Source organism: Pangasianodon hypophthalmus, chromosome 2 (genome assembly GCF_027358585.1).
Source record: "Pangasianodon hypophthalmus isolate fPanHyp1 chromosome 2, fPanHyp1.pri, whole genome shotgun sequence".
NCBI classification, from domain to species: Eukaryota; Metazoa; Chordata; class Actinopteri; order Siluriformes; family Pangasiidae; genus Pangasianodon; species Pangasianodon hypophthalmus.
Window position 1 is genome coordinate 22,716,573 of NC_069711.1, and position 25,971 is coordinate 22,742,543.

At 38.6% G+C, this 25,971-nt stretch overlaps 2 protein-coding genes across 8 annotated transcripts in view; both read left to right on the top strand.

The window, feature by feature from the left end:
- tmem69 (transmembrane protein 69) overlaps positions 1 to 3,818 on the top strand; it is a 5,009-nt gene extending 1,191 nt beyond the window's left edge. For 3 of the 6 annotated variants that reach the window (XM_026933323.3, XM_026933322.3, XM_026933321.3), the window contains exon 3: positions 2,197 to 3,818. In XM_026933323.3, the coding sequence (XP_026789124.2) occupies positions 2,197 to 2,904 (708 nt within the window). In that variant the 3' untranslated portion in view covers positions 2,905 to 3,818. Of the gene's footprint in view, positions 1 to 446; positions 1,142 to 2,196 lie in introns of those variants that run through there. The other 3 variants (XM_026933320.3, XR_008305277.1, XR_004579462.2) reach the window with 3 other exon arrangements.
- A 1,153-nt stretch (positions 3,819 to 4,971) lies between these two features.
- The window catches only part of mast2 (microtubule associated serine/threonine kinase 2), a 122,352-nt gene continuing 101,352 nt past the window's right edge, over positions 4,972 to 25,971 (top strand). For both annotated transcript variants that reach the window (XM_026933585.3, XM_026933586.3), the window contains exon 1: positions 4,972 to 6,040. In XM_026933585.3, the coding sequence (XP_026789386.2) occupies positions 5,960 to 6,040 (81 nt within the window). In that variant the 5' untranslated portion in view covers positions 4,972 to 5,959. The remainder of the gene's footprint in view (positions 6,041 to 25,971) is intronic.

Here is a 25,971-nt window from a genome sequence, read left to right on the forward strand (position 1 = left end):
AGTAACTTGTCCACACAGGCGAGGTTTATTAAATGATCTAGTAGTGATGAGTCGGCTCTTTGAATCGACTCTTTGAGTCGGCTGTTTCAGGTGAATGTTGATACTCGCATGTAGGAGCATTTTGCTTTTTTAAAAAAAAATTAATAAATTTATTTATTATTATTATTTTTTTTTTTGGTAGATGTGAGCAATGCCATTACTCTTGCAATATATCTTAACCCATATAAACCTAATATCCTTCCATGAAAACCTCTTTTCATCATCTGAGCTGTTTGTTATCTGAATTGTGAGGTGTGTGTGTATGACACTGAGTGTGTATGAGGCAGCAAGTCAAATCAAGTCAAGTGGCTTTTAATGTCATTTCAACCATATACAGCTAGTTAGTACACAGTGAAATGAAACAATGTTCCTCCAGGACCAAGGTGCTACATAGGACAAACACAGAACTACAGGAGAGTACAAGTGTGTGTGTGTCCAGGGGGTGGAGTCCAGGGGGTGGAGTCACTGCAGAACCAAAAGTCCAGGGGGTGGAGTCATTGCAGTACCAAAAGTCCAGGGGGTGGAGTCGCTGCAGAACCAAAAGTCCGGGGGTGGAGTCGCTGCAGTACCAAATGTCCAGGGGGTGGAGTCACTGCAGAACCAAAAGTCCAGGGGGTGGAGTCATTGCAGTACCAAAAGTCCAGGGGGTGGAGTTGCTGCAGAACCAAAAGTCCAGGGGGTGGAGTTGCTGCAGAACCAAAAGTCCAGGGGGTGGAGTCGCTGCAGAACCAAATGTCCAGGGGGTGGAGTCGCTGTAGAACCAAAAGTCCAGGGGAGGGGGTGGAGTCGCTGCAGTACCAAATGTCCAGGGGGTGGAGTCGCTGCAGTACCAAATGTCCAGGGGGTGGAGTCGCTGCAGTACCAAATGTCCAGGGGGTGGAGTCGCTGCAGTACCAAAGGTCCAGGGGGTGGAGTCGCTGCAGTACCAAAGGTCCAGGGGGTGGAGTCGTTGCAGTACCAAAGGTCCAGGGGGTGGAGTCGCTGCAGTACCAAAGGTCCAGGGGGTGGAGTCGCTGCAGTACCAAATGTCCAGGGGGTGGACATTCGCTGCAGTAATTACAGCCTTGCAGACCTTTGGGACTCTAGCTGCCAGTTTTTTGAGGTAATCTGCAGAAATTTCACTCCATGCTTCGGGAAGCACCTCCCACAAGTTGGTTTGGTTTGATGGGCACTTTTTTGTACCATCCGTTTGAGCTCCCACAACAGCTCAACAGGGTTGAGATTCGGTGATCCGGCACAGTTTCGGAGTGATTGCAGACTTTTAAACGCTAGTGTATTTACAGCTGAACAGCTAGTGATGGCGTTTTATAAAAGCCTTTTGTCTTAGCATTTTCGGGATATATATTAGCTTGAAGCTCACTCATAGTCACTCATATTTATCCATCCATTTTATTGCTGACTGTTTACACCTTCTTTGACATTATTAATCAACTTCATATCATCTTTATACCACTTCACTGTTGAATTCTCAGATCTGATTAGCCAGAAGCTTCTCTGACAGATGTGCAGCTGCAAGGCAATTCACAGGGTTTATATTAAAGCACTTGTTCTAATTCAGTATAATTTCTACAGTATCAAATTACACAGAGACTTGCTCCACATAAACATATCAAAAAAGTGTGTACTTATTGAAATGGTTAAGTTTTCTTTGAGGAGATGTTTATTTAGAGTTCTTTGGAAGGAGTGTCTCCAGTGTCAGGGCTTTATAACAGTCAGTTATAGTTACAGACTATTGTCTTATTAGCTTCAGGAGAGAGACAAAAGGAGGCTGATGAGGGAATGAGGGACTGGTATAACTGTTATAACTTAAGAGATGACAGGAGATAACTTGTTTTGCAGACATTTCAAAGGATAAAAAGGAGAACATGACATTCTTTAATAAATAAAAAGTTGTTCGCTTGGGAAAATTGCTGTGGTATAAAAGGAATAAATCACTTCAGGACATGCTGTTAGAGGAAAATGCAAGTGTCATAGCTTACATTCTTAAATAAACCCTATGGTTCAAGGCAAAACCCTTCACCAGAATATCTTCCAGTCAGATAGAGGTCAAACCTTTAGGGTGCTATGAACTCCTAATGAATTTTCTCTTATCTTTTTCTGCAGAATTTCAGAAATAACTGATGAACTCTTGTTGATGTGTGTGTCTCTTATGAACAGTGTGGGAATTGGAGCAGACTTCAGCCCGTGTCCAAAAGGTTTGTCTTCTCTGGCCACCAGATCCGCTGTTCTCTGTTTTTCACGAAAGACTGGAATTGCCCTCTGCCTCCCAGATACGCCACAGGTTCTCTCATCCGAGCTGAATCCATCCACTCTTCATCACAGAGACTGAAGAAACGGCAGCCGGAAGAACCACCTCCACGAGAACTCGACTTGCTTCGTTATGATCTGAAGGTTCTGAAGAACGCCCCTAAACCAGCACTGTATCTGGGATTTTCCGGTCTCTTACCATTTGTATCTGCTCCGTTACTCATGGCCATCACAGAGACATACATTCCTGAATTAGCTTACGCTCAGGTTGTATACGGAGCCTCGATCGTTTCCTTTCTCGGAGGTGCTCGTTGGGGTTTCGCCTTACCCGAGGGCAGCCCAGCAAAACCCGACTGGCTGAACCTAGCCAACAGTGTTGTTCCCTCTATAATCGCATGGCTAGCTCTGCTGTTTAGCCACAATATTATCCAGTCTGGCATGCTGGTGATCATGGGGCTGGGAATATCGCTGCATTACGACCTGGCCCTGTTACCCACGTATCCCAGCTGGTTCAAGGCATTGAGGACAATCCTCACTACAGTGGCTTTCTTCTCTTTAATGGCCACTATAGTTCTTAAAGGATTCTATCCAGAGAAGAGATATCTGACCCAGGAGTGATTTCTTATTTATATGTAAATCTCACTTTGAACTCATAACATAATACATATATAAAATATACCTGCCATAACAAGCTAAGAAAATCTTTATCAATAAAAATGTACAATTACACAATTTTTTTAAATTAAAATAATTGTGGAGCCTAGAAGTACATATTTTAGACATGTGTGGACATGATTGTGTTTGTTTAATTACTGATACTGTTACTATTGACAACACTGTCACACCCCAGAAATGAGTTCAGTTTAACACTTCAAACGTCGTCAGTCATTCATATGCAGTAGTGTTTACAGCAGAAGGCAAATAAATGATCATGATCACTTTGCTGACTCATTTTTCACACATAAATGTGCAGTAAAATGTTCAGTGTTTAAAGACTAGTATCTATCTATAATTTGTAAATGTGTGACTAAAATTAATGGTTATTTTATGAATCTGGTATATGTATAAATTCAAAATATTTTTTTCTCCTGTATTTGTAATGAAAATAAATTGTGGAACTTTTCGTTTATTTTAGTACACAAAATTAATACCAGAAAAAAAGCCTCCAATATTTTCCCTCTAATTGTCTACTTTTTTTATTGGATATTTCCACAGTATGTGAAAAATTATTGAAATTCAAATTTTATATGTCACACACACACAACCATACACACGTTAGACTGAACGCGGTGTAGTAAAATGTTTTTTACAACTGTCTGTGACATAAAATAGAATGTACATAGAGTTAGAAAATGGGAAACTATTAAAAGAAAAAGTATAAAAATATAACGTGAGGATTTAACGATGGTGGCAGAAACAGTCTCAAAGTGCAGATATGTGCAACTGTTTTCTGCAATATAATGCTGTGCAACATTAAGCTGAGGTAGTTGTAGGATATTGTCAACATATATAATAAATACATATAAATGATACACTTGATTTTACACTTTTATTCCATCACATAACTACTGTTTTGGTAATGTTATTTACTTCACATATAGTCCTCACCTTAGATGACATAATAATGCTGGTTAATTATTTCACTAGTTGCTTACTGATGGTCTATTTTCTAAAACCACCCATACGTGTCACGACATCTCACGCAGTCTTCAGGGCATACATTCCCATGGATCACAGGTATTAAAGCCAGACATTAACATAAGCTCTACTTAATAGCTTGAGTAGTTTTGACTTTTACACATGCCTTATTTCACCACTGGATACAGAGAAGTTAGAGGTTTCCAGTTTCTTGGTGAAATGACAAGCTGTGGGTTTGTTTTTTGTTTTACTAAGTACAAGATAGAAAAAATATAGGCTGGTGAAGGATGACCATTTATAGCTGCTGTAGTATAAGTGATAACAGGAACTAACTTGTTTGTGGACATTCTACAACATTAACTGTAACTATAAACAGTACATGTTTATTGTTCACTAATAAAAAATTGCAGTCATTGGCAAATTGCTGTTTTATAAGAGGAATAAAGCACGTTCGGGGTGTACTGTTACAGGAAAAGAATTCACTTCAAGCTAAACACAGAAACTCCACTTTAATCCACACCTTGTTGTGGATGATTTTCCTATAACAGCATGTCCCCAAGTGTTTCATTCCTTAATTATTGACTGTATGACCAAATGTGTTACTATAATATTATAAATACGTATTATATGATATATTAATAAATACATTGTATTTTGTTTTATGCAAAAATAGCATACATATATTTAATTATCTAGCGCAGTATTTGCATATTTAAAATTAACAATTAAAATGTGATACAATTATTTTTGTATTGTATTGTTGTAGAATTACCTGGCTTTTTAAAATTATTATTATTTTTTGTTAATGGGAATGAACAAGACCCTGAACGAAAATCCCAAATGATTAAAATAAAAATAAATATAAAATAAACACGACATTGCAAAAGTGCACTGTAGGCGGCAGCAGAGGCACATCCAAATACTAGTGTGTAACAATTTCCTAGTGCTCAGCCAGCGTGAGGCTGAACTGCTCCCAGATCAGCGCTGTAGTGGGTATCAGTGTATCACCACGCATGCGCGTGCACCGGCAGACTGATCTCAGATCAGCGGTTCAGGAGCGATCCAGGAAGCGGCTAAATTGCTGCGACTGAGGAGGTGCAGAGGAACTCGGGATCCAGTGAGATTAAACCTGCCGTCATCCCTGCTGTGTGTTTATTCCGGATGTGTGCACCATGAGGGCCGGGAGACGGTGTGTGTGAGAGAGAGTGTGTGAGACAGACGCTATGCTGATCTGAGAACAGTGCAGCGGGAAGGCTCGCGTGAGTCACCGGTACCGGGCATGACTGAGGCGCGAGCGCTTTGCTTTAGTTGGCTGGTTGGTGAAGTGAAATGCCAAGGAGCCGGTTTTAGCTAAACAAGCTAACTGATTCATCAGCTGCTGGAGAGCTGGAGAGACGCCCGGAGACCGAAGACATGCGACACTCATGGATTTTAGAGAGAGAGAGAAAAAAATAAAGAGCAAATTTCTAAACTCCACTCTGAATTGAAGAGAGGAGTTAGGAATTAGCTTAAAGGCTAGCTTCTTCACAGAGAAGCGGGAACATTAAATGCAGCTAATTGCCTCAGCGCCTTTATTAGCTTTGCTAGCTGAGTTAGAACTACAGTAACGGCTACCTTCATAAAGTGCTTACATTTTTTGGGAAACCTCTTTTTTCTTTTTTCTCTCATTATCATTTCAGTGAACACTTTCAGAGCTTGTCTTGCTAGTTTTTATCGCTAGTCGGCTAAATGACCTCCTAATTTCCTCTAAGCTAGGTTAGCGCTAGCTAAGTTTACATTCACAGATATATGTTTGTGGACTGGAAGTTAGCGAGACACAGTGCTGCTGCTGGGCATGACATCCAGAGAATCACACACAAAACCTTTTCTTCGTCAGACTTTATCAGTTTGTGGTGTTTTCTCTTTCTCTCTCTCTCTCCATTAACTTAATGGATTCCGGCTGTGAAATTTCATCTGGGAAAACGACTTGAAGCTAATCAGTGACTATGATCATCTGATTTGATCACCTTGTCAGCTGTCTTCTGTTTGCACCAAAATGAAGAGGACGGAGAACAAAAATAAAAGGAAACTGTGCAGCACTGAGCAGCAGACCAGTGGCACTGAAGGAAAAGATGGGGTGAGTGAGCTCATGTAAAAATCTGGCGTGTGGATGTTGGTTATAACTGATATCTTGTATGCAGAGCGAGATTACAGGATGCCAGTGGTGGAGGTATTCTCCAGGAGAATGAGTCCAGCACTAGATCTGCATGATCAGTGTTCCTCTTCATACTTGCCAGTCGGTGTTATAATACAGGCGATTGTTGCCTGTTGAAGTCCAGTCTGTAGCATGGCACTGCGCACACACTCATTCACACATTGGGGAAATTTAGAGTCCCTAATTCACCTACAGGGAGAACAGGCGCAGAAACAGCAGGCAGACAGACGGTAACCCGAGCTCAGGATCGAACCGGGAACCCTGGAGCCGCTACCTGCTGAACCACTGTGCCGCCCTGTACTACGTTAAATGAATCCAGTATGATGAATGTTCCGTGCATCCCTTTCTTCCATCCATCCTTCCCTAACATCCATCTATCCCTTTCTTCCTTACATCCATTGCTCCCAAACATCCGTCCTTTTTTCCATCCATCCATCCATCCTTTTTTCATCCATCCTTCCTTCCGTAACATCCATCCATCCCTTTCTTCCTTCCCTCAATCCTTACCTAACATCCATTCATGTTACCTTAACTAACATCCATCCATCCACATGTCCTTTCCATCCATCCTTCCTTCCTTCCTTCCTTCCTTTCCTTCCTGGTCAGGGTTGCGTGGTTCTATCCTGGGAACACTGGGTTCGAGGCAGGAATACACACCGGATGCAGGTTCATCGCAAGGCGCCATGCACACACATTCGCACCTATGGGCAAAAAGCATCTCCGCATGCACAAAATATCAGACCTTGAGGTGGATGTGCTGCAACAGCAGAACACCACATCAGGTTACAATCCTGTCAGCTAAGAGCTAGGAACCCTAGGAATCTGAGCCTATCATGGGCACAGACTCGCACAAACTAGACAGTTGAAGATTGGAAAAAGACCATGTGATTTTATTTTATTTTATTTATTTATTTATTTTTTTTCTCCCCTCTTTCTAATTTTCAGCTGTCTAGTTTGGGTGAGTCTGTGCCCATGATAGCCTCAGATTCTTGTTCTTGGCTGATGGGAGTGGAGCCTGATGTGATGTGTGAAATCCCCAGGAGATCAGCAGTTTCTGAAATACACAAACCAGCCTATCTGGCACCAATATCCATGCAATGGTTAAAGTCCCAGTGATCACACTTTTCTTGTTTTATTGTTTTATTTGAACAATAACTGAAGTTCTTGACCTGTATCTGCATGATTTATGCACTGCGCTGATGCCACATGATTGGTTGATTAGATAACTGCATGAATGTACAGGTGTATCTAAGAAAGTGGATGGTGAATGTAGCTCTCCTGATACTTCCCCTGATACTTTGAACATTATCTGAGGATGTCTGCAAGTTCAGTGAGCTTTGGCTAGCCTCTTGACTGAGCTCAAATTTTCTCACCATGATGAATGTTCTGTATGTATTCAGGACTTAACCACTGTCAGTCTGGTGATTGTGTGGGTTTTGAGGAGCTCAAGGTGAAAGTAAAGGGTGTGCACACAGCCGTGATGAATGTATTTTCCTCTCGTCTGCTGTGGCTCTTGGGATCTTCTGGGAACAGTTGAGTGACAGCTGTCAGGTGTGTGTTTGCCAGGGCTTTGTACAATAGCAGTGGCTCACATCCAGTAGCGATGTGCAGAGACAAGCTAGAGATAAAACTTTCGTTTGTTTGAGCAGTGAGCTTTGATTCCTGGGGCAAGAAAACAGCCGTGACTGATCTATATCAATAGCTGACTTTTGATCACAATCAATAGCTGACTTTTAATGGTTGATAATGAGAATTTTCTGCACCCATTTAAAGTCAGCCAGAATGATTATGATTACATGATTGCTTGACACTGCAGTTCCACAAACACAATCATTAGACAGCCATGAAAGGATTGGGGGTGGGGGGTGGGGGCGTGGTTAGCAGTTGCACTTGTAAATTGTATAAGTATGCAAATTGGAAACGTCCCAAACTCATGCAATACAAATGAGCCACCCATACCCCCGCACACACACCTGCCCCTGTGCATTGGTAAACTAGTGATCCATGGAATTCTTTTGCATAGGCCATGCATTTTATGATGTAATAACACTGTCCTCTACTATGTTAAACACCAACTCCGATTTTTCATGGATAGACTCGAATCTATTTTTTTTTTCTGAAAAGGAAGAGGTAAAACAGTTGTAGAGACAATTTTCCCAGCCGCTTGCATGCTCAAACGAATGCCTTATAAACGGATTTAACTATAATAAACACCACGGGGAGACTTTAAGAGAGGCATAAAAACAGAAAGGTATTTATAATTGACAGGTTTGTAGTGAAGGTAAATATAGTGCACCAAGCAAAATTACTGTTTGTGTTTCTTCTTGTAGAAGGTATTTATATATTTGGTGTTTGTTTCTTATACTAATTATAATGTATGCAAATTTTGTCACATCTGTGCTATAAGTTGCTGCTGCAGGAGCAGCTGGGTGACATGCTGTCTCCCTCGGTTCACCATTTAATATACAAATTGATGGAACAAACCACTTTGAGATGCGATTCTGTTTGAGAATGAGATGTGATCAGCTTTGGTTAATTATCTAAACATAAGATCATAATGTTGTTCTGCTTGTCAACTTGTAAAACAAATGATCTGAAATCTGATTTGTTTATGCCACTCAAACTTTTGCTGTTTTATATTTAAGATTTTAAACAGAAAGTTTATAAGCAGGATACTAATTCCCCACATTAAAGGGTAAAATCCAGTTTATTTAGACTCTGTTCTGAATGAAACAAATTCAGATTGGCAAAAACATGTAAACATAGCTGAGTCTGAGACTCTGAGGTCTTCTTTAGAATAAAAAAAAAAAAAAAGGTGTGCTCTGTTTCATGTTCTCAGTGTTATCATGAATCACAGGTTCATTATTAACCACCTCGGTTTATACCCAGATGTTTTCAAACCTACTCATGCCTTTGCACATCTCTAACATTGATGCTACTGTTTCAGTTCATTAGGGTTCATTAGATTATTCATTAACATCATTGCTTCCTTGACAGCAAGTAAAATATTTACAAGAAGATTAAATATTTCACAGGTAGGGGCGTGAATTCAGGCCCAAAGCACCTGATCCTACCGTCTGAGCACTATTTCTTTCTTTTTTTTTTTGTGATTATCAGAACCTCATCACAGGTTTACCAACAGCACTCAGTGTGCAGAATCAGGGAATATAGTATGTAGAGTTGTGATATTGGATCAGGCTTTAGTAGAAGGCAAATAGTGTGCTTCATAGATAAACTCTGAACTTGTCTGTTCTGTTATACCTGTGCACTTTGGAACTCAAAAATCTACCCAAATATTTGCACATTAAACTATGACTGTCTTTTATCTGCACCTTCTGTTATTACTTAGGAACTGCCTTGTGTTTATTGTGTAATCTGTATAGTTTGTGTTACTTGCACTGTGTCTACATTGTTACACTGTTTGTACTTGTTTTGTATCTGTACTGTTATGTTGTCCATCGATGCACACCAGTTCCGCCAAGTCGAATTCCTAGTACATGCTAGGCTTGGGATGATTGATGGTAGTATTGGTTCCAACTGTCGCGATGGCTATCAAGTTGTACGATTTACAATGGATATAAAAAGTCTGCACATCCCTGTTAAAATGGTAGGTTTTTGTGAAGTAAGAAAAGAAAACCAAGATAAATCATGTCAGAACCTTTTCCACCCTCAATGTGAAATTACAACATATAAAAATTAAGTGAAAAACAATCAGAAACATTTTAAGGGAAAAATAAAAAACTTGCACTAATCTGGTTGCATAAGTGTGCACATCCCTAAACTAATACTTTGTTGAAGCACCTTTTGATTTTATTACATTACTCAGACTTTTTGGCTAAGAGTCTTTCAGTGTGACACATCTTCACTTGGCAATATATTCCACTCTTTCTTACAAAAACATTCTAGAGCCATCAAATTGTGAGGTCTCCTGTGCACAGTCTGCTTCAGGTCCCCACAGATTTTTAGTTGAATTCAGGTCTGATTTTTTTGGATGTACGCTTTGGGTCATTGTTGTGCTGAAAGGTGAAATTCCTTTTCATTTTAAGCTTACTAGCAGGCACCTGAAGGTTTTGCACTAAAATCGACTGGAATTTGTAGCTATTCATGATTCCCTCCACCTTGATGAAAGCCCCAGTTCTGGCTGAAGAAAAGCAGTAATAAAACATGATCCTGCCACCACCATGCTTCACTGTGGATATGGTGTTCTTTTGGTGATCTTTTTTTGCACCACACACATTTTTTGGAATTATGGAATTATTATACCTTTTGGAATTGTTCTCATCAGACCATAACACATTTTGCCACATGGTTTGGCGTAATATAGTTGGGCTTGGATTTTTTTTTTTGTGAGAAAGGGCTTCCATCTAGCCACCCTACCCCATAGCCCAGACATGTGAGGAATATGAGAGATTGTTGTCACATGCAGAGAGAAATCAGTACTTGTCAGATATTCCTGCAGCCCCTTTAATGTTGCTGTAGGTGTCTTGGCAGCCTCCCTGGTAAGTTTTTTTTGTCTTGTCCTTTTATAAATTTTGAAGGGACGTCCTGTCCTGTTCTTGCCTGTCACTGTGGCGCTCCATTTTCTCCACTTGTTGTGGCCTTCACAGTGTTCCATGCTACATCTAATGTTTTGGAAATTATTTTATACTCCTCTCCTGATCAGTTCCTTTCGACAGTGATACCCTGCACAGGCTCTGTCAGCTATTTGCAGACCATGACTTCAGCAGTCAGATGAAACCAAGAAGATGTGAAGAAAATCCTACAGAAACAGCTGGTCTTTATTTGGGGTTAATCAGAATAATTTCATTGATGACAGCTGTATAATAATTACTTTTGAACATGAGATTGAATGTGATTGGTTCATTCTGAATACAGCCACATTCCCAATTATAAAAGGGTGTGCACACTTATGCAACAAGGTTGTTGTAACTTTTTTATTTTTCCTATTTTTCCCTACAATGTTTGATTGTTTTTTTATTTAAATTAATTTTTATATGTTGTAAATTTACATTGAGGATGGAAAAAGTTCTGACATGATTTATCTTAGTTAAATTTTTTTCACTTCACAAAAACCTGCCACTGTAAATGTCTGTCGGAAAACATGGTGTCTGCAGCTTTAAGATTAACAAAAATAACGTTTTGTATCTCCCAGTATGTGTTTCCTTTTTGCCTATTTTGTATCCCATACGAACCTTAATAACCTGTTGTCTGACTTAGGAGCCAAGCAGCAAAACATGTTTCTCCCTTCTCCGTGCTGCCAAACAGATAATGTCTTCACTTGCAAGACATGAACGGAGATTTAAGTTAAGGAAAAAAAAAACCCAACGTGTTGTTTATCAGGGCAGTTCACTCTACAAGATGTCAGTAAGTATCTCTGCTACAGCTGACTCATAACCAGCTTCTGGTATTTTTTTCCCGCTCTAATGATGTAACGTGCACATGGCATACGTTATGTATATCTGGCCACGCCCTTTCGTTTCCTTTGCTCAGAGCAACAGGCGATACTATTGTCAATCGGAGATAGTTAGGGTTCATGGTAGGATGATGCATCGAGTGACGATCTCATAAACCTAGTACATGCAAGTGTACCTGGCCAATCAAGTGATTATGATTATGCATGGCATGCATTATTCAGTAGTAGGGCCATGAGCTGTTACTTTAAGTTTCCCAAACTCTGGATTAGTTTTACATGGGGAGATGGAGTACTGTAATTATTAATGTTGTGTCTCTGAGATTTTAGTCCTGTCAGACTAAAATATAGATGATGTTTAAAAGGAGTTATTCTGTATTCAACTACAGGTTGCAACTCGTACTTTCTGACCTCTGACTCGGAATTCATACTCATAAACTCGGAACGGTCTCCTCAACCCCGTGTTCAGCAAGTGACATAAAATCAAAATGGCTGCTCACAGCATCAACAGTAAACAGAGTAGCACCCCTTTCCTTCATGCTGTGTGTACAAGTATTTACTTTAGATCAATCAACAAACCAGACATATTCGCTTTTTAAATCTATACCGCTATCTATACAATAAACTCATCACAGTTAGCTGGCTAGCTTGTTGCGTCTGTTTTTTTTTTGTTTTTTTTTCTTCCCCCCACTACTTTGTAGCTGGAACATGTGAAAATGACGTCATTCTGAGTGCTGACGTCCTACTTCCGAGATAAGTCAAATGCAGCATTAGGAGAAAAGTGAAGCTGCTGGGGGGGGTTTGGGTAAATTATTGAGTGCCTATCGCAGGTACAGAATACATACATTTTATAGTCATGTGACCTACTAATGATCAAGTGTGACATGTTTGGCTGTAAGTCCTACAACAAGCTCTTAAATAAAGATCAAAACTATCAGTTGCATTAAAAATATGCAGTGTATGTAGTAGGTGTGGAACTTTTGGAATGATGAGCATGTGTACTTCGTGAAGATGCTCCAATCTCTGTGATTTGTACATAGATTGTTTATCTATCGTTTGAGTGTGTGTGTGTGTGTATGTGTTCTGAGAGAGAGAATGAGAATGGTGAAGTAGAAGCTGTGGACTGTCTTGTGAAATCAAGCTTGTACTGTTTTCTCCAGCTGTGAGTCACACAGTGAGGAGTTCAGGTAGGGCTTCTCGCCAAAACACTGCAGATTTTCACATGTTCTCCTCTGTTCTCGTTGAGCCTCGAGGCTCTCACCATAGTTTCAGATGTAGACTTCAGTTCTCATAAGCACATATTTTTTGATAAGAGCTGACAAAATATCCTATTAAATTATTAAGCATGTTAGTAATGTTCAGCTTCATGCAGGATTCATGCTTCTTTCTGGAAAACTTTAGTAGTAGTTTTAGTAGTTTAGAAAAGTAGCTGTTCCTACTTTGTATTGTTTAAGAAAACAGTGAGTCTGGGTATAAGTCTCTCAAACATTTAAAAATGTATATTAATACTTCTCTGCCATCATCAGTTTCTTATGTCTTCCTAATAAATTGTTGAAAGCTTAAGCACCTAAAAATAATTGGATAATGATATCAAGCTTGTGAATGATGAAGTGCACGTCATGGAACCTTGACAAGAAACAGTATTAATCTATGATTTAAGAACAAGATATGAAAAATTAAACCTGCGCTAAGATCCTGTAAAAATCTTTTTCCTTCCCATGACTCTATGAAACTTTTTTCTTTACCAGTTTCATGGTTCTAATTCACAACCTTTCACAACTCGTTCTCCTTGCAGCAAACATTTAGTACTGAGGAGCCGTGCCAATAACAGTCTTCCACCCTCTTGTTCTCCTAAAAAAAAAAAATTGAGTGTCTTCAGAAATAAAAATTCTAATAATAAATATGTTTACATTTTGCAATTTTAAAGATTTGTTCAGCATTTCTGGACTTAAATTTACTTTTAAGTAGAGTTGGGTGATTATGAAAAAAATCATGATTTTTGAAGATATTTCTACAATATACATTATGTATCATCATCATGCTATACATACTGTACATTAGTGTTTAAATCATGTTTGATTATACTTTGTTTAATGTCTACAAAAAGACATTTATTTAAATTTTTTATGAAATGTAAGTTTTTATTTATAATTAAAGATTTAACACTGAAAATGAGTGAAAAAATGGAAAAACCTTAAAATATTGTAATTTTTTTTTTTTTTACAGTTTTAAATATTATGTGTAAAATGGAACACATCAAGTGCTTCCAGTCAGTTTGTAACAAAATTTATTTTAAAAAAGAACAAGATATCACAGTATCCATGATATCTCCCGAAAGCGTATTGTGACGTAACTTATTGTAACCTACTTTGAAATGGGGTTAGAGATATTTTTGTCGTAACATTTCTGCGGGACGTGATGTGTATCATGATATGTAGGACTCTTAATAATCTGCCAGCAAAATGGTTGTGTTGCGTTTAAAAAAAAAAATAAATAAAAAATAAATAAAAAACTATGAAGACTGAATGTCTACAAGAATAAAAATTCTAATAATAAATACATTTACGTTTTGCAATTTTAAAGATTCTGTACAAAATTAACATCAAATCGGCAGAGTTTGTAATTGTTACTAAAAAATGTTAGAAAAAAGATGTCATGATAACTGTGACATCTCCGAAAAGTGACAGTTCTACTAGTGACCATTTCAATCACTTTATCAATATCACATCGTCATATTTCCCAGTCTTATTTTGAAGATTTGTTGATCTTATTTGTAGCCAAAAACATGCAATATATTTTGCAGATAAAGGTCAGTGCAGGTGGCGTGAGCCAGACGCCTTGAGTTTTGGTGTTTAATCAGGATTGGAACAATTTGGCTGTTTTGACTGACTATTCATTGAGTGATGTCATAACTTCCACATTATCAGCAACACTGCATGACCATTTTGTAAGAAGGTTGGGTCATTAAATAAATGTTTGCTTCACATCTGTCTGTAATAACACAATTATTGTTCACAACAATGTGTGTTCAAATGATCTTTAGCAAATGTGTTGTAAATGTTCCGTGTTTATTAACTGGGTTACTGTGAGTCTTCCTCTGCAGCTGCAGGATGCCAGCATTCGTATTACAGTTGGCCCGAGGCTAACATGCCTCTGCTACAGCTGGTCTGCTGAACTGAGCAGAGCAGGGGCATGTCAGAAGTGTGTGAAGAATGCTGCATGCATCAACTTGTGTGTTTCTGAGATAAAAAATAATTGTAGGAAGCTTTCTGCGTTTTGTAGAGTAACTACAAATTTTGTAGTTGTCAGAACTCTGTAGCATCGGTGCGCTGTGACTGCATAATAAACCCCCACACCCTTATTTTATTCTTTAGTCAAGAGTGGAAAAATCATGTGAAGGAACTTTATTGTTGCAATAGTTGTCATTTGAATTTTTCCATCTTGGAGACTTGGCAGCCGGCTGTATGAATGTCAGAGCTTAAAAACATCCTGTCGGTCTTTTGTTTTCTTCTTGCACTCAAGGTCTTTATGCTCATCCATGTAGCTCACTGCTCACTCACTCAGACCTGCCATGTTAATAGTGTGTATATATATTGTTTGTACACTCTTCTACTATGTTTCTACTAGCTCAGTGACTAATAGAACTGTTCCTGAACTCTTCCTTTAGTGAAGCATGTCTTCACTGTTTCAGTCCATTTTACTTCCCTTTGTCTCGGGAAGTAAAATGCAGATATGAACTAAAAGTGTCGGTGAATAAGAAATGTCAAACGATACGGATCTTTCAAGCCAGTTGTTTGGATTTGTAGCTTCATTGCATCATACAGAGTTTGAGTAGAATTGAGAAATCTGGTGCTCTGTGTCGTGCACGCACGTTGAAAAGGAATGTCACGTGCAAGCAGGGTCACGCTTCCACATTACACTGAAACTAATCGCTTTCTTCATCACTAGTTGGCTGTTTTGAGGTTGTGGCATGTGCAAGCGACTTTTAGTTTGCATAACACTGAAAAATCTTTAGCCTTTTTCCGCTCTCACAGCCTCCTTTGTATTGCTCTCACTCCCACTGCGATCTGTGTCGAATTTTTCACCTGCCGTATAGAAGACAAACAGAAAGCGACATGAGAAACACTTTACGCTCTTTCTTCTTAAACGGCATGCACTAGATCAGTAATTCAGTTAGTAAAATAGTACTAGCCTTGTGTAAAGCACTTTTTAAATTGGCAGCGACATGAGCATTTACTGATTCAGCCTAATGCACACATTACACTCGGTGAGAGGTTTAGACACTTTGTTAGGATTAGCTATTACATTTTAATGTGCTTCATGAATATAAAGCTGCCGCATGGTGTTTCTTAAAAATCAAGATAGAAAAAGAACTGCCGTTTAAAAGAGGCTTATACCACAATGCGGTTGAAGGCTCCAGTCCGATTGGTCAGGAGGTGTGCATTAATTTCGTATAACTGCACGATCCGGACAGTAGTTCCAGCTGTAACAATTAGCAATAGGTTTATATTCATGTGCTCATTCTAATACGTTATTGTTTCTATAGTAACAGGTAATACACAGGGATTTGTACAGCAGATGCGCCACATAATCTAAGATTAATAATAAACAGATTTAAAAACTGGTTGTTTAACAAAGTAAAACCTATACTCAGTGATGTGGTGACTTTTGTTAGGGGACATTTATTTAAAGTTTTTTTGGAAGAAGTCTCGGTTGTAAACGCTTGTACTAGTCACAGTGCTTTGTGAAGTTTATCAGCTCAGGATAGTCTATTTTAAAGTGTATTTTAATAAAAAATATCTAAATGTAAAAAACTGTGATAGATGAGCAGATGTGGAGCGTGTTTCTGAAATCTCTGGACACAAGTGCAGAAAAAGTAAGAACCCCTCAGTGACTGTCAAGCACGATGCTTGTCAGACTATTAATCATTTGCAGCTCTGTCATCATTTCAATCCTCCGACTGATTTGAAGCAGGAACTCAAATGAAGCCTGCCATAATTAAAAGCACCAGCAGTTCTAAGGGTGCGTGTTATTATGATAAATGCGTCTAGATTAGAAACCCTGGCTTTACTTAATCCATGGTGATTGAAACACAGCACACACACTTGATGGAAAGGGTTGAGTGTGATCGTGATGCCCTGATGTCTACTAAGATGTCTGTTCTCTGTAGGAATATAACAGGATCTTATATTTGCCAAATGAAGCATGGTAAAATTTTATTAAAGCTGAACAATTAGAACTAACATGCAGACGTTGTCACACGCTGCGGTTTCAAATGACAGATGATTTTGATGGCTTTCTTTTCTACCGTTTGAAGTTTACCAAAGTTCATTATGTAAAGCCGGTTTTACACTATGCTATTCCAGCGTTTATTACTCGTCACACTGCGTGAGATAATCCCAATAAAATCTTGCGAGAGTTCTATAACGAGCTGTGAAAAAAAGATTATACACTGAAGACCATAGACCTATGATTAAAGAAAATTATGTCATCAATCGCAGCAATCGTGTCTAGAAACTAAACAGAAATGGTAGCAGCATTCTGCCTAGAGAAAACATGTTTAAAAGGCGTAGAAGAGGAGTTTGGAGCTGTTTATGGCTGGGCACCATGAAATGCCCAATATCCCCTGTGATAGCAAAATCGCTAACAGCGTAAAGCTAGCTTAACACAATACTGTGTGCTGTTATAGGAAAGTCACCTATGTGTTGTGTGGTGTGGCTTCATGTGAAACATCATAGGCTCTTGTGCATTTTTGATTACATGTCAGTGTTGCAATATGACAGATCATATCATCTTCACAGTTACGCATATTATCATACTACTGATATTATTGTATTCCAACCCCCTATGAGCATATAAGCATCATTAGTTCTTTAACTGGCAGTGTAGAAACAAGTCTTAAGCCTTATTCCGATTGGATGAGTTTATCACAGGGACTATAAATCTTTTTACACGTCTCCTCAGTAATAAAACCCTCGCATCCAGACAGCAATAAAATGACCACAGTATAGCGGGTTGTATTTTCTATGAAGCCGGATGTTTGTGTCACGTGTGTCATTAGATATTTAAGGTACTGGCAGTGATACAGCTAGTCATTCCTTATAGAAAATGAAAGTTAATGATACTGTGTATATGTGAATGTAAAGTGATTCTATATACCTGTAGCTACCATTATAATGGCTCCTTTAATCAGCCTGCAGGATCTTGCTTTTCTTAATGATTTTATTTTTCTTTCTTCTCTTGAAAATACTTTCTCGGGTAGCATGCATAGCCGAGGTTTAACTGCCCAGACCAAGTATATGGCTGAGTGCCTCTTCTGAAGCATCCATTTTGCATTTGGGGAAGTGTTTAATATCTGGGGGAGGGACACACATTACTGTATTATTAATTTGTTTTCTATTAGTACTTATAAATGACACGATATTTATACACTGTATAAGTTGTGCAAATTATTAATTTTAGGTGTTAGATAAAAATGGCACAAACGGTGTATTTTTCTATCTGACAGTACTGTGCTGAGCATTTTCTTTCCCGCTTCGTCTCCAGCCTCTCTAATTTCTTCTTCTGTTCCTATAGATCTGCCTTAGTGTCCAGCCAAACTAACAATGTATTTTACGTTATTCAGTCCCTGGGGTAATAAATGAACGTCATCATGGGCTGCTTCTACTTGTATCCTGTCTTTATCAGGATATTTGAGCAATCTGTGCAGTGTGTTTTTTCCTCTCTCTTCTTTTTCCTTAATTTTATTCAGCCTTCATGTGCTGTATCACCCCACTGCATCTGCTTCGCTGTGCTTTTGTAAGTGGGAAGGCTTCCAGCTTATTACCTCATTGCTTTAGCATTTGCCTCATCTCATCATCTGGAGACTACAATGCATCTGGAACTAAACAAATGATTAGTTTAGCTGAGGCTACAAAGTAGGTCCTGGAATAAATTGAGTGTTCTTTAGTGACAGTTAATTTGATGCTTAATCACATTAATTGAGTTTACTTTTTTTTGTATAGCGCTTTTAACAATAGACATTGTCACAAAGCACCTTTACAGAAATCCACATGTAGATTTAGATCTGTAATGAACAAGCCAGAGGCGACAGTGGCAAGAAAAACTCCCTGAGATGACTCGAGGAAGAAACCTTGAGAGGAGCCAGACTTGAAAGAAAACACGTCCTCTTCTGGGATTATACATCATTACAGTGTACATTTGTAGAAAAATAAAGTCAATCAATACTAAGCATGTTGAAAGATTGTTTAGTTTGAGTCAGGCTTGTGCGATATAACAATATTATCACCTCTCCACGATATCATGTTGCCATGATATCCTGGGACGTTTATCACTATTTATATTACCAGACCTGCCAACCGCTATGCATTTTGTGTAGGAGCTTTGCAAAAACATTAGTATGTGCTCATACATGTTATCAGTCAAAAATATTCCAAAAGAACAGTCTTTTTCTCCCTAATAAAACGGGAGATGGGTCAGTTGATTTGTGAATCTGGATTGATTTGCGCAGGTGTTTTGAACTCTCCATATTAGCAGCCTGGAAGTCGTGTAAGGCCTAGAATGAATATATTGTGGATAAGAGTCCTGGGATGAGCACAGGACAGTACTGATGATTACCGCAGCAGTTCTTAGTATCCAGGTGAAAATATCCACTGAAGAAAGACTGAAAAGTTGTAAATGCATGCACTGTCTCCGTATGTTGTTTTACTGAAAAACTAAGTGTACTATTTCCTGTTGCCACACCACCATGTCATTATCAACCAAAGAAATACTCTCCATGTTATTTATTTTCTGGAAGAAAAAAAAGGGGATGTGTATTTTGGTCATTTTGGGCAAAAGCTGAATGGCACATGGGCCAAAAACACATGAGTATTGAGAATAGGAATATCCCAACTGGGGATTCTTTATCAGAAACTCTCTTTTGAATAGAGCGTAAGGTATGTGATCACCTGACCATCACATTCATATGTCTTTGTTGAATATCCTATTCCAGATTTAGTCCCTGTTTGCTGTTATAATAACCTCCACTCTTCTGGGAAGGCTTTCCATTTCATTCTAGGTTTTGGAGCGTGGCTGTGGGGATTTGTGCCATTCTATACAATTTGTGGCCACATAACCAACCAACTAGAAGCAATTTTTTTGGGAATTTCTTATCATTCTAGAGAAGTCTGTAGATCCTTACTAGATCCTTACTGGTTGTAAATTTATATATATATATATATATATATATATATATATATATATATATATATATATATATATATATATATATATAACATTATTGTTTTACTGAAAATCTAGAGGTAAGCTTGATTGTGCCACAGACTGTAAAATGAATGCAGTTATTGTTGGAATTGCAGTTTCAAAAGGTCATTGTCACTAAAAAAACATTTACATATGCTCATATTGTGCAGTGGAAATGAATGCTTCCACTTACCATAATTTAGGCAGCAATTTTCAGCTGCATTTTGAGTCTGGCACATAAACTTTGTTTTTGCAACTTCAGATTTTCATTCCAGTTACCTGACTTTACCCCAGAGCTCCTTCTGATCTTGACAAAGCCTGAAGTCGATCTTATTACACTTTATTTTCCAAATGAACTTTATATCTGTATGTAGCAGCAGGAAAGCCATTAAACCAGTTTTCACACCTTTTTGTTTCCATACGCTCTTCAAACGGTTCTAAATGCTAATCTCTGCTCTATTGTGGTTCAGGTTCAGCTGGCAGGTTTAGTGGGAGAGCAGTCCCATCATTCTTCACTCCTCCTCAGCTGATGAGCAGCGAAATGGGACACTTAATGAAAGTGACACTCCTGCTATTGTCAGCGATGCAGATGAATAGGGAGCAAAATCCTTCACCGAGAAGCCTTTTCTTCCTGTCCGTCAATCACAGTGGAGCTTATTAAAAATAGGAATGTTGTAATTGAGCCTGGGTTCTTTACTGATATGATTCGACCCCTGTAAACCTCCTGGGCTTATGGGGAATTATTTGCTTTAAAATAATTAAAGCAAATAGGATATCTTTAACATTGAAAAATGAAATAAACTGCTTATCTTCTCATGCTTTTCTCAGAAAATGAATTTGAAAGATGTGGTAATAAGAATCCTTCTAAAAAGTGATTGACAAGTAGGTCTGGGGAATATGGTGATATAGATATTATGATAAATTTTATGATATATTAAGGGTGTTAAAGTCAACATCTTTTATAACAGTTACAAACTCGAAGCAGCTGATTAGATTTTAATGCATCTTATTAAATTTTCCTCCTTATCAGTGTTAAAAAAAAAAATTATTTTTGTATACAGCTTTTTTTAATACAACATGACTGTATTGTAGGCAGTTTGTTAGCAAACCTGTATATTGTGATACATGTTGTGTATCATAGAAATGCCTTCAAGCATCATATGATATTTTTCTTATATCACCCACCCCTACTGACCAGTCGTAGCTTTGCAGTGAGAACATCTCAGCTGAGTAGTTCTCTCGGAGGAGGGGATGTGTGGGTGAGGTTTAATGAATCCATTAGTCACAGTGGACAGTGAGGCAGTGCCTTTGGCTGCCACGACTGTCTCTAAACTTTTCTTTTAAATAGCTCAGTGAAAGGGCTCAGCTTGAATTCTTGCTGGTGAGAATGAGTTCGCCACCTTTTCTCACATCACAGGAAATGCTTGGAGTTGTTATTAAGCTGCTAACATCATTGACCTGTTGAATCAGTGGTTTGTTTTCTTGTTAAATGGCTTCTTGTATTCGAGGCTAACTTTAAGTGACATTTCAAAATTAATCCTGGATTAATTTTCCTTATTTTTAACAGATTGTAATATTTAAAGAGAATCCCCAACCAGGCTTAATCATTTTACATTTAAATTTACCCATTAAGCAGACAAGTCCCCCCCACCTCAAAATGTGACTTACAACAAAGACAGGATACTGAGCAGTAATGGGTTAAGGTTCGCACAGTGCTTCTCTGGCAGTTCTGAGATTTGAACTCCTGGCCTTCCAGTCACTATCTCAGAGCCTTAACAGCTGCGCTACCACTGTCCCTGCTGTGTTAATAAACTGCATTACATATAGATTAAGACATATGTGCACTCTGACCTTCAATATGCATTAAATAACTGTCCTTTGTCAAACTGTGTAACTGATGACTTGCAGTTCAGTGTTGAACATTTCCTCTGACATTCAATCTGGCAGAACAGGCGTCTGGCTGAAACCCTGATCACTTTGACCTTACCTGACCTTGCCAGATGACAGAGTGAAGAAAAGAGCACATGATATTTATGTGCTTTGTATTTTTTATTTCACCATGAGTGAAAGCTTACACTCTGCTTATGGAGAGAACTCACTGCACTGAGCATGGTGCGCTACAAATTGTCCAGAAAAGTCGATTAACCTCGATTCAGGTAGCATGATTAGGCTACAGTTCATCATACCCACAGCAAGTTTGATCAGCTGATTCACGTTGTGATCACACTGGGTGCAGCGTACTCTCGGAGCAGCATTTTGTTGCACTTTTGTCTCTCTCTCTACCTTATCTCCCCCCACAGGTCCTTCAGCTTGTTCAAGAGGGCAGGCTGGACTTTGGCTTATGGTCTAGCACTGGTGCTGTCCCACTCTTACAGCTGCAAGAGACAGATTAGAGAAGGTCAGATTGGGTGAAAAAAATAAATAAACGCACCATGTTTCTTTGGGCTGCACTTTGATTATGTTGCCATCCATTAATATATTTTGGCATTGGTGCTACTAGTCTGTGGTCAATATGGCAAAAAATATTAGGACATTTTCACAATACGTGATGTATTACAGTATTTCATTTAGCTAATGAAGAGCCAAAAGTTACGCAGTAATTTAATATCTACAGAATATAATTTAATAAGAAAGTGTAGGGAAAATAACCAGTACAACTGATAAAGAATAAATAGATTTTAACATCCAATCAACTGTAAGTAACAAGGAGTTTGTTAGTGTTGTAAAAGGACAGGCTATATCTGGCACATCTCAGAAAAGCGTGTTGTGGCACAGTTCATCACAGCTTTGGTATTATACTGTTATATGGCCCAGTCCTTATTACTATTGTTTTTTTAAATAATTATTATTTTTTTGGAAGTGACATTTTGTCTTGGAGGATGATTTAGCCAAGATCTTCATCCTGAACTTGCAGTATGTGGCCGAAAGGTTGTGGACATGCCCCTGTGCACAAACCGAGCTCCATAAAGACATGATTTGCAAAAGTTGGTGTGAAAAAAAAAAACGTGTGTGTTCTGCATAGAGCCCTGTCCTCAACCCCACTGAACACCTTTGGGATGAACTGGAACACTGACTGCACCCCAGGCCTCCTTACCCAACATCAATGCCTGACATCTTGTGACTGAATGAGCAAATCCCCACAGCCAAACTCCAAAATCTAGTGGAAAGCCTTCCCAGAAGGTTTTTATAGGAGGTTATTATAACAGCAACAGAGGAATAAATCTGGAATGGGATGGTCAGCAAGAACATTTGGGTGTCCACAAACCTTTGACCATATAGTGTATTATTATATGGCCCAGATAATCATCTGTTTCCTTGTAGATGTTTATAGACTCTTCTCCTCACTGCATGGCAGGCCCCATTGCTGAAATGCATGTGATATGATCACATCTTGTTATTTCCATCTTTACTAATACTCTAGCTATGAATCACAACCTGACTGTCTTCTTTGCACATCCACTTTACCACACTCGTTTTTTTTTGTTTTGTTTTTTTTTCCTTCTCTTTTCTCTTCTCCAAAACAGATTACACCAAAGACTTTTGGTGGCATTCCATGGCAAAGAAATAATAGCGTTTGTTATCAATTTAAAAGGTTTTCGGAAAGTAATTTCACAGTATGTTTAGTTTTACCCTTAGTTCACATAGGGCAGGTTGAACAACTCACTTGTTTGGACTCAAACTTCAAGGGTTCTCGGGTTCAGCCGAAGATTGGCCAAGTCCTGTTCCTCCCTGTAATGCACAATTGCATAACATACTCAGTTTGGAAGCACTCCCATTGCTCATGATGCTGGGTGGATCATGTTCTTGTGAACGTTCCTTCACAGTTCAGCAACACTGGTATGTTTTCTTTGGACACACACTTGTACACAGATTGCTCTCGTAGTCTAACAGGGGACGATCCTGTGGTTCACTCACGGGAGCAGATTAAAACAGCTGTCAGGAAGCATTCAGTGAAAGTCTGAGCTGTTAAATTAATTACTACACACTGCTGTGCTGGTTCCAGTCCACACACTTGTGCTTACACACACAAACACAACCTAGAGCTGATCTGATATGTAAGGACTAAATCACGACAGGGTGTGCGGTTATAGGACATATAATCAACACTCTGCATTACTGTTACTACCCTAAAGTTCTAATATTTTCAAGTGACCACACATTCTAAAGTTTTATTCCTTTTACGCCACTACAATATATTTTTTTTATTAATTGAAGAATGACACGCCATACTGGATTCTCTTTCCAAAAAATTCTCATAAAACTTCACTACATCAATCATTACACGTGGTTTTTAATTGGTGTATTATGTATTTGAACAAGTGCTTTAATACAGACCTTTGATTTGCCTTGCGGCTGGAACTATTCTCAGAGCTGCTGTAATAGAAAATTAATCAACACCTTCTTATTGTGTATTATACCACAGCACTGTTGAATTCTCAATTCTGAAAGTGTTCCTTCTCATATTTCATTGGAAAGGACGTTTGCAAGGACAAGTGTGTTTCGGGAGGCTGTTAAATTTCTGCCTATTAGAAATGATTTGAAACACTTCCACCTCCTCTGTTTAAAGTGCTAATTCTTTGCCTTCATTCCTGTGTGAATATTTCATTACAGCTCTGCTCTGTTTATCTGGAGTAAACTCTGTGTGTGTGTGTGTGTGTGTGTGTGTGTGTGTGTGTGTGTGTGTGTACGTTGAACTCCAGTCCAACACACCTGATCCTCTTGTGCAAACAGATTTTTTTTTCAACCTGGTTGTGCTCTTGGACCAAATCTTGAGTTGACTCAGTGTCTGTGTGCATGTGTCCACGCCCATGGGTGTGTGTATGTGTTTTACCGAAGCACACACTTCAGTGCACTGCAGTCAGTGGTGCCGTGCCCAGTCGTATTTCTGCAGTCCGGAGGGAAATTAACAGCAATGCTGCAGCTGTGAATGCAAAGTCACGTCAGTTTATATCACACTATCATTTTAAATATTACTTATTTGGTTAAGGTGTTGCTAATCTGTGCTACCCCTAGTAGTAGTTTTGGTGTATTTTGAATAAGAGAATTTATTTTGTTACTGCTTATGTGAACTGAGCGCATTAACATGTGCAGTCATGGATACACAAAGATAGAAAGTGTTCTGCAGGCACTCTGTGCTGCACGAGTCTTAGTGGTTGTAGATTTAAGAACAGGTTTAAAACACTAATATAACACCTCAAATGCTGCAGAACAAGCTCTGATTTTACCAACTGAAAGCATGCTGCATAAAAATTGAAGTACCTCATATTTTCATTGAATTGTAATTCAGGCTGTCATGATGTGATTCTTTGATGCATCTTGATTTCAACAAATTTTTTATTAGCACAACAGAAACAAATGGAAATGTGCCTGCTGCCAATTGCTGGGTTCCATGGCATTGTTATATTTTCAAGCATTGTAAAGACGATACAAAAGAGTAAAAGTGAAATAACTTAGACCTTTGCATGTCTTACATCACATCACTAACACAAATCCAAGGTGTGTCCATACAGCCATTCTGCAAGCTGAGGATTTAGGTCTAGTCTTCACATTTTGCGTGGTCATGGATTATTACATCTACAGACCTACATTCATATATTTTACCATCTAATTGGTTTTTAAACCAAAACCTTTATTTTAGCAAATGTTTAGACTGTTTTTTTTTTTTTTTTAAATTCCGCATTATTTGTATAGCACATAGACAATGGGCATTGTTACAAAGCTGCTTTACAGAAATCTGGATGCAAACCAGAGGTGACATGAGACAACATGAGGAAGAAAACTTAAGAGAAACCAGACTCAGAATGCAGCCCACCTCTTCTGGGTGACACTGGATATTGAGATTATAAATTGATACAGTATACAGTTGTAGAAGAGTAAAGACAAACAGTACCGAGTTTGTTTAAATGATGTTCAGTCAATTGTAAATAAGAGTCTTGGGATGAGCACATGACAATCTTTATGATTACATCAGCAGTTTATAGGAAGTGCATGTTTACAGTATCCAGATAAGATTAACTCCAAAACACCCTGGTTTTCCAGAAAACTCTCCAGCCATAAACCCTCAGATCTGTACCTTTACCTAAGAGAAGAGATTTTCAGCCTAGATTTAGTCTGTCTGAGTCGTCAGCATGGCTGTTCCATAGCTGGGGGCTTTGTAGGAAAAAGATATATAGTTTTCTTTTTTTTTTGTGAAATTATT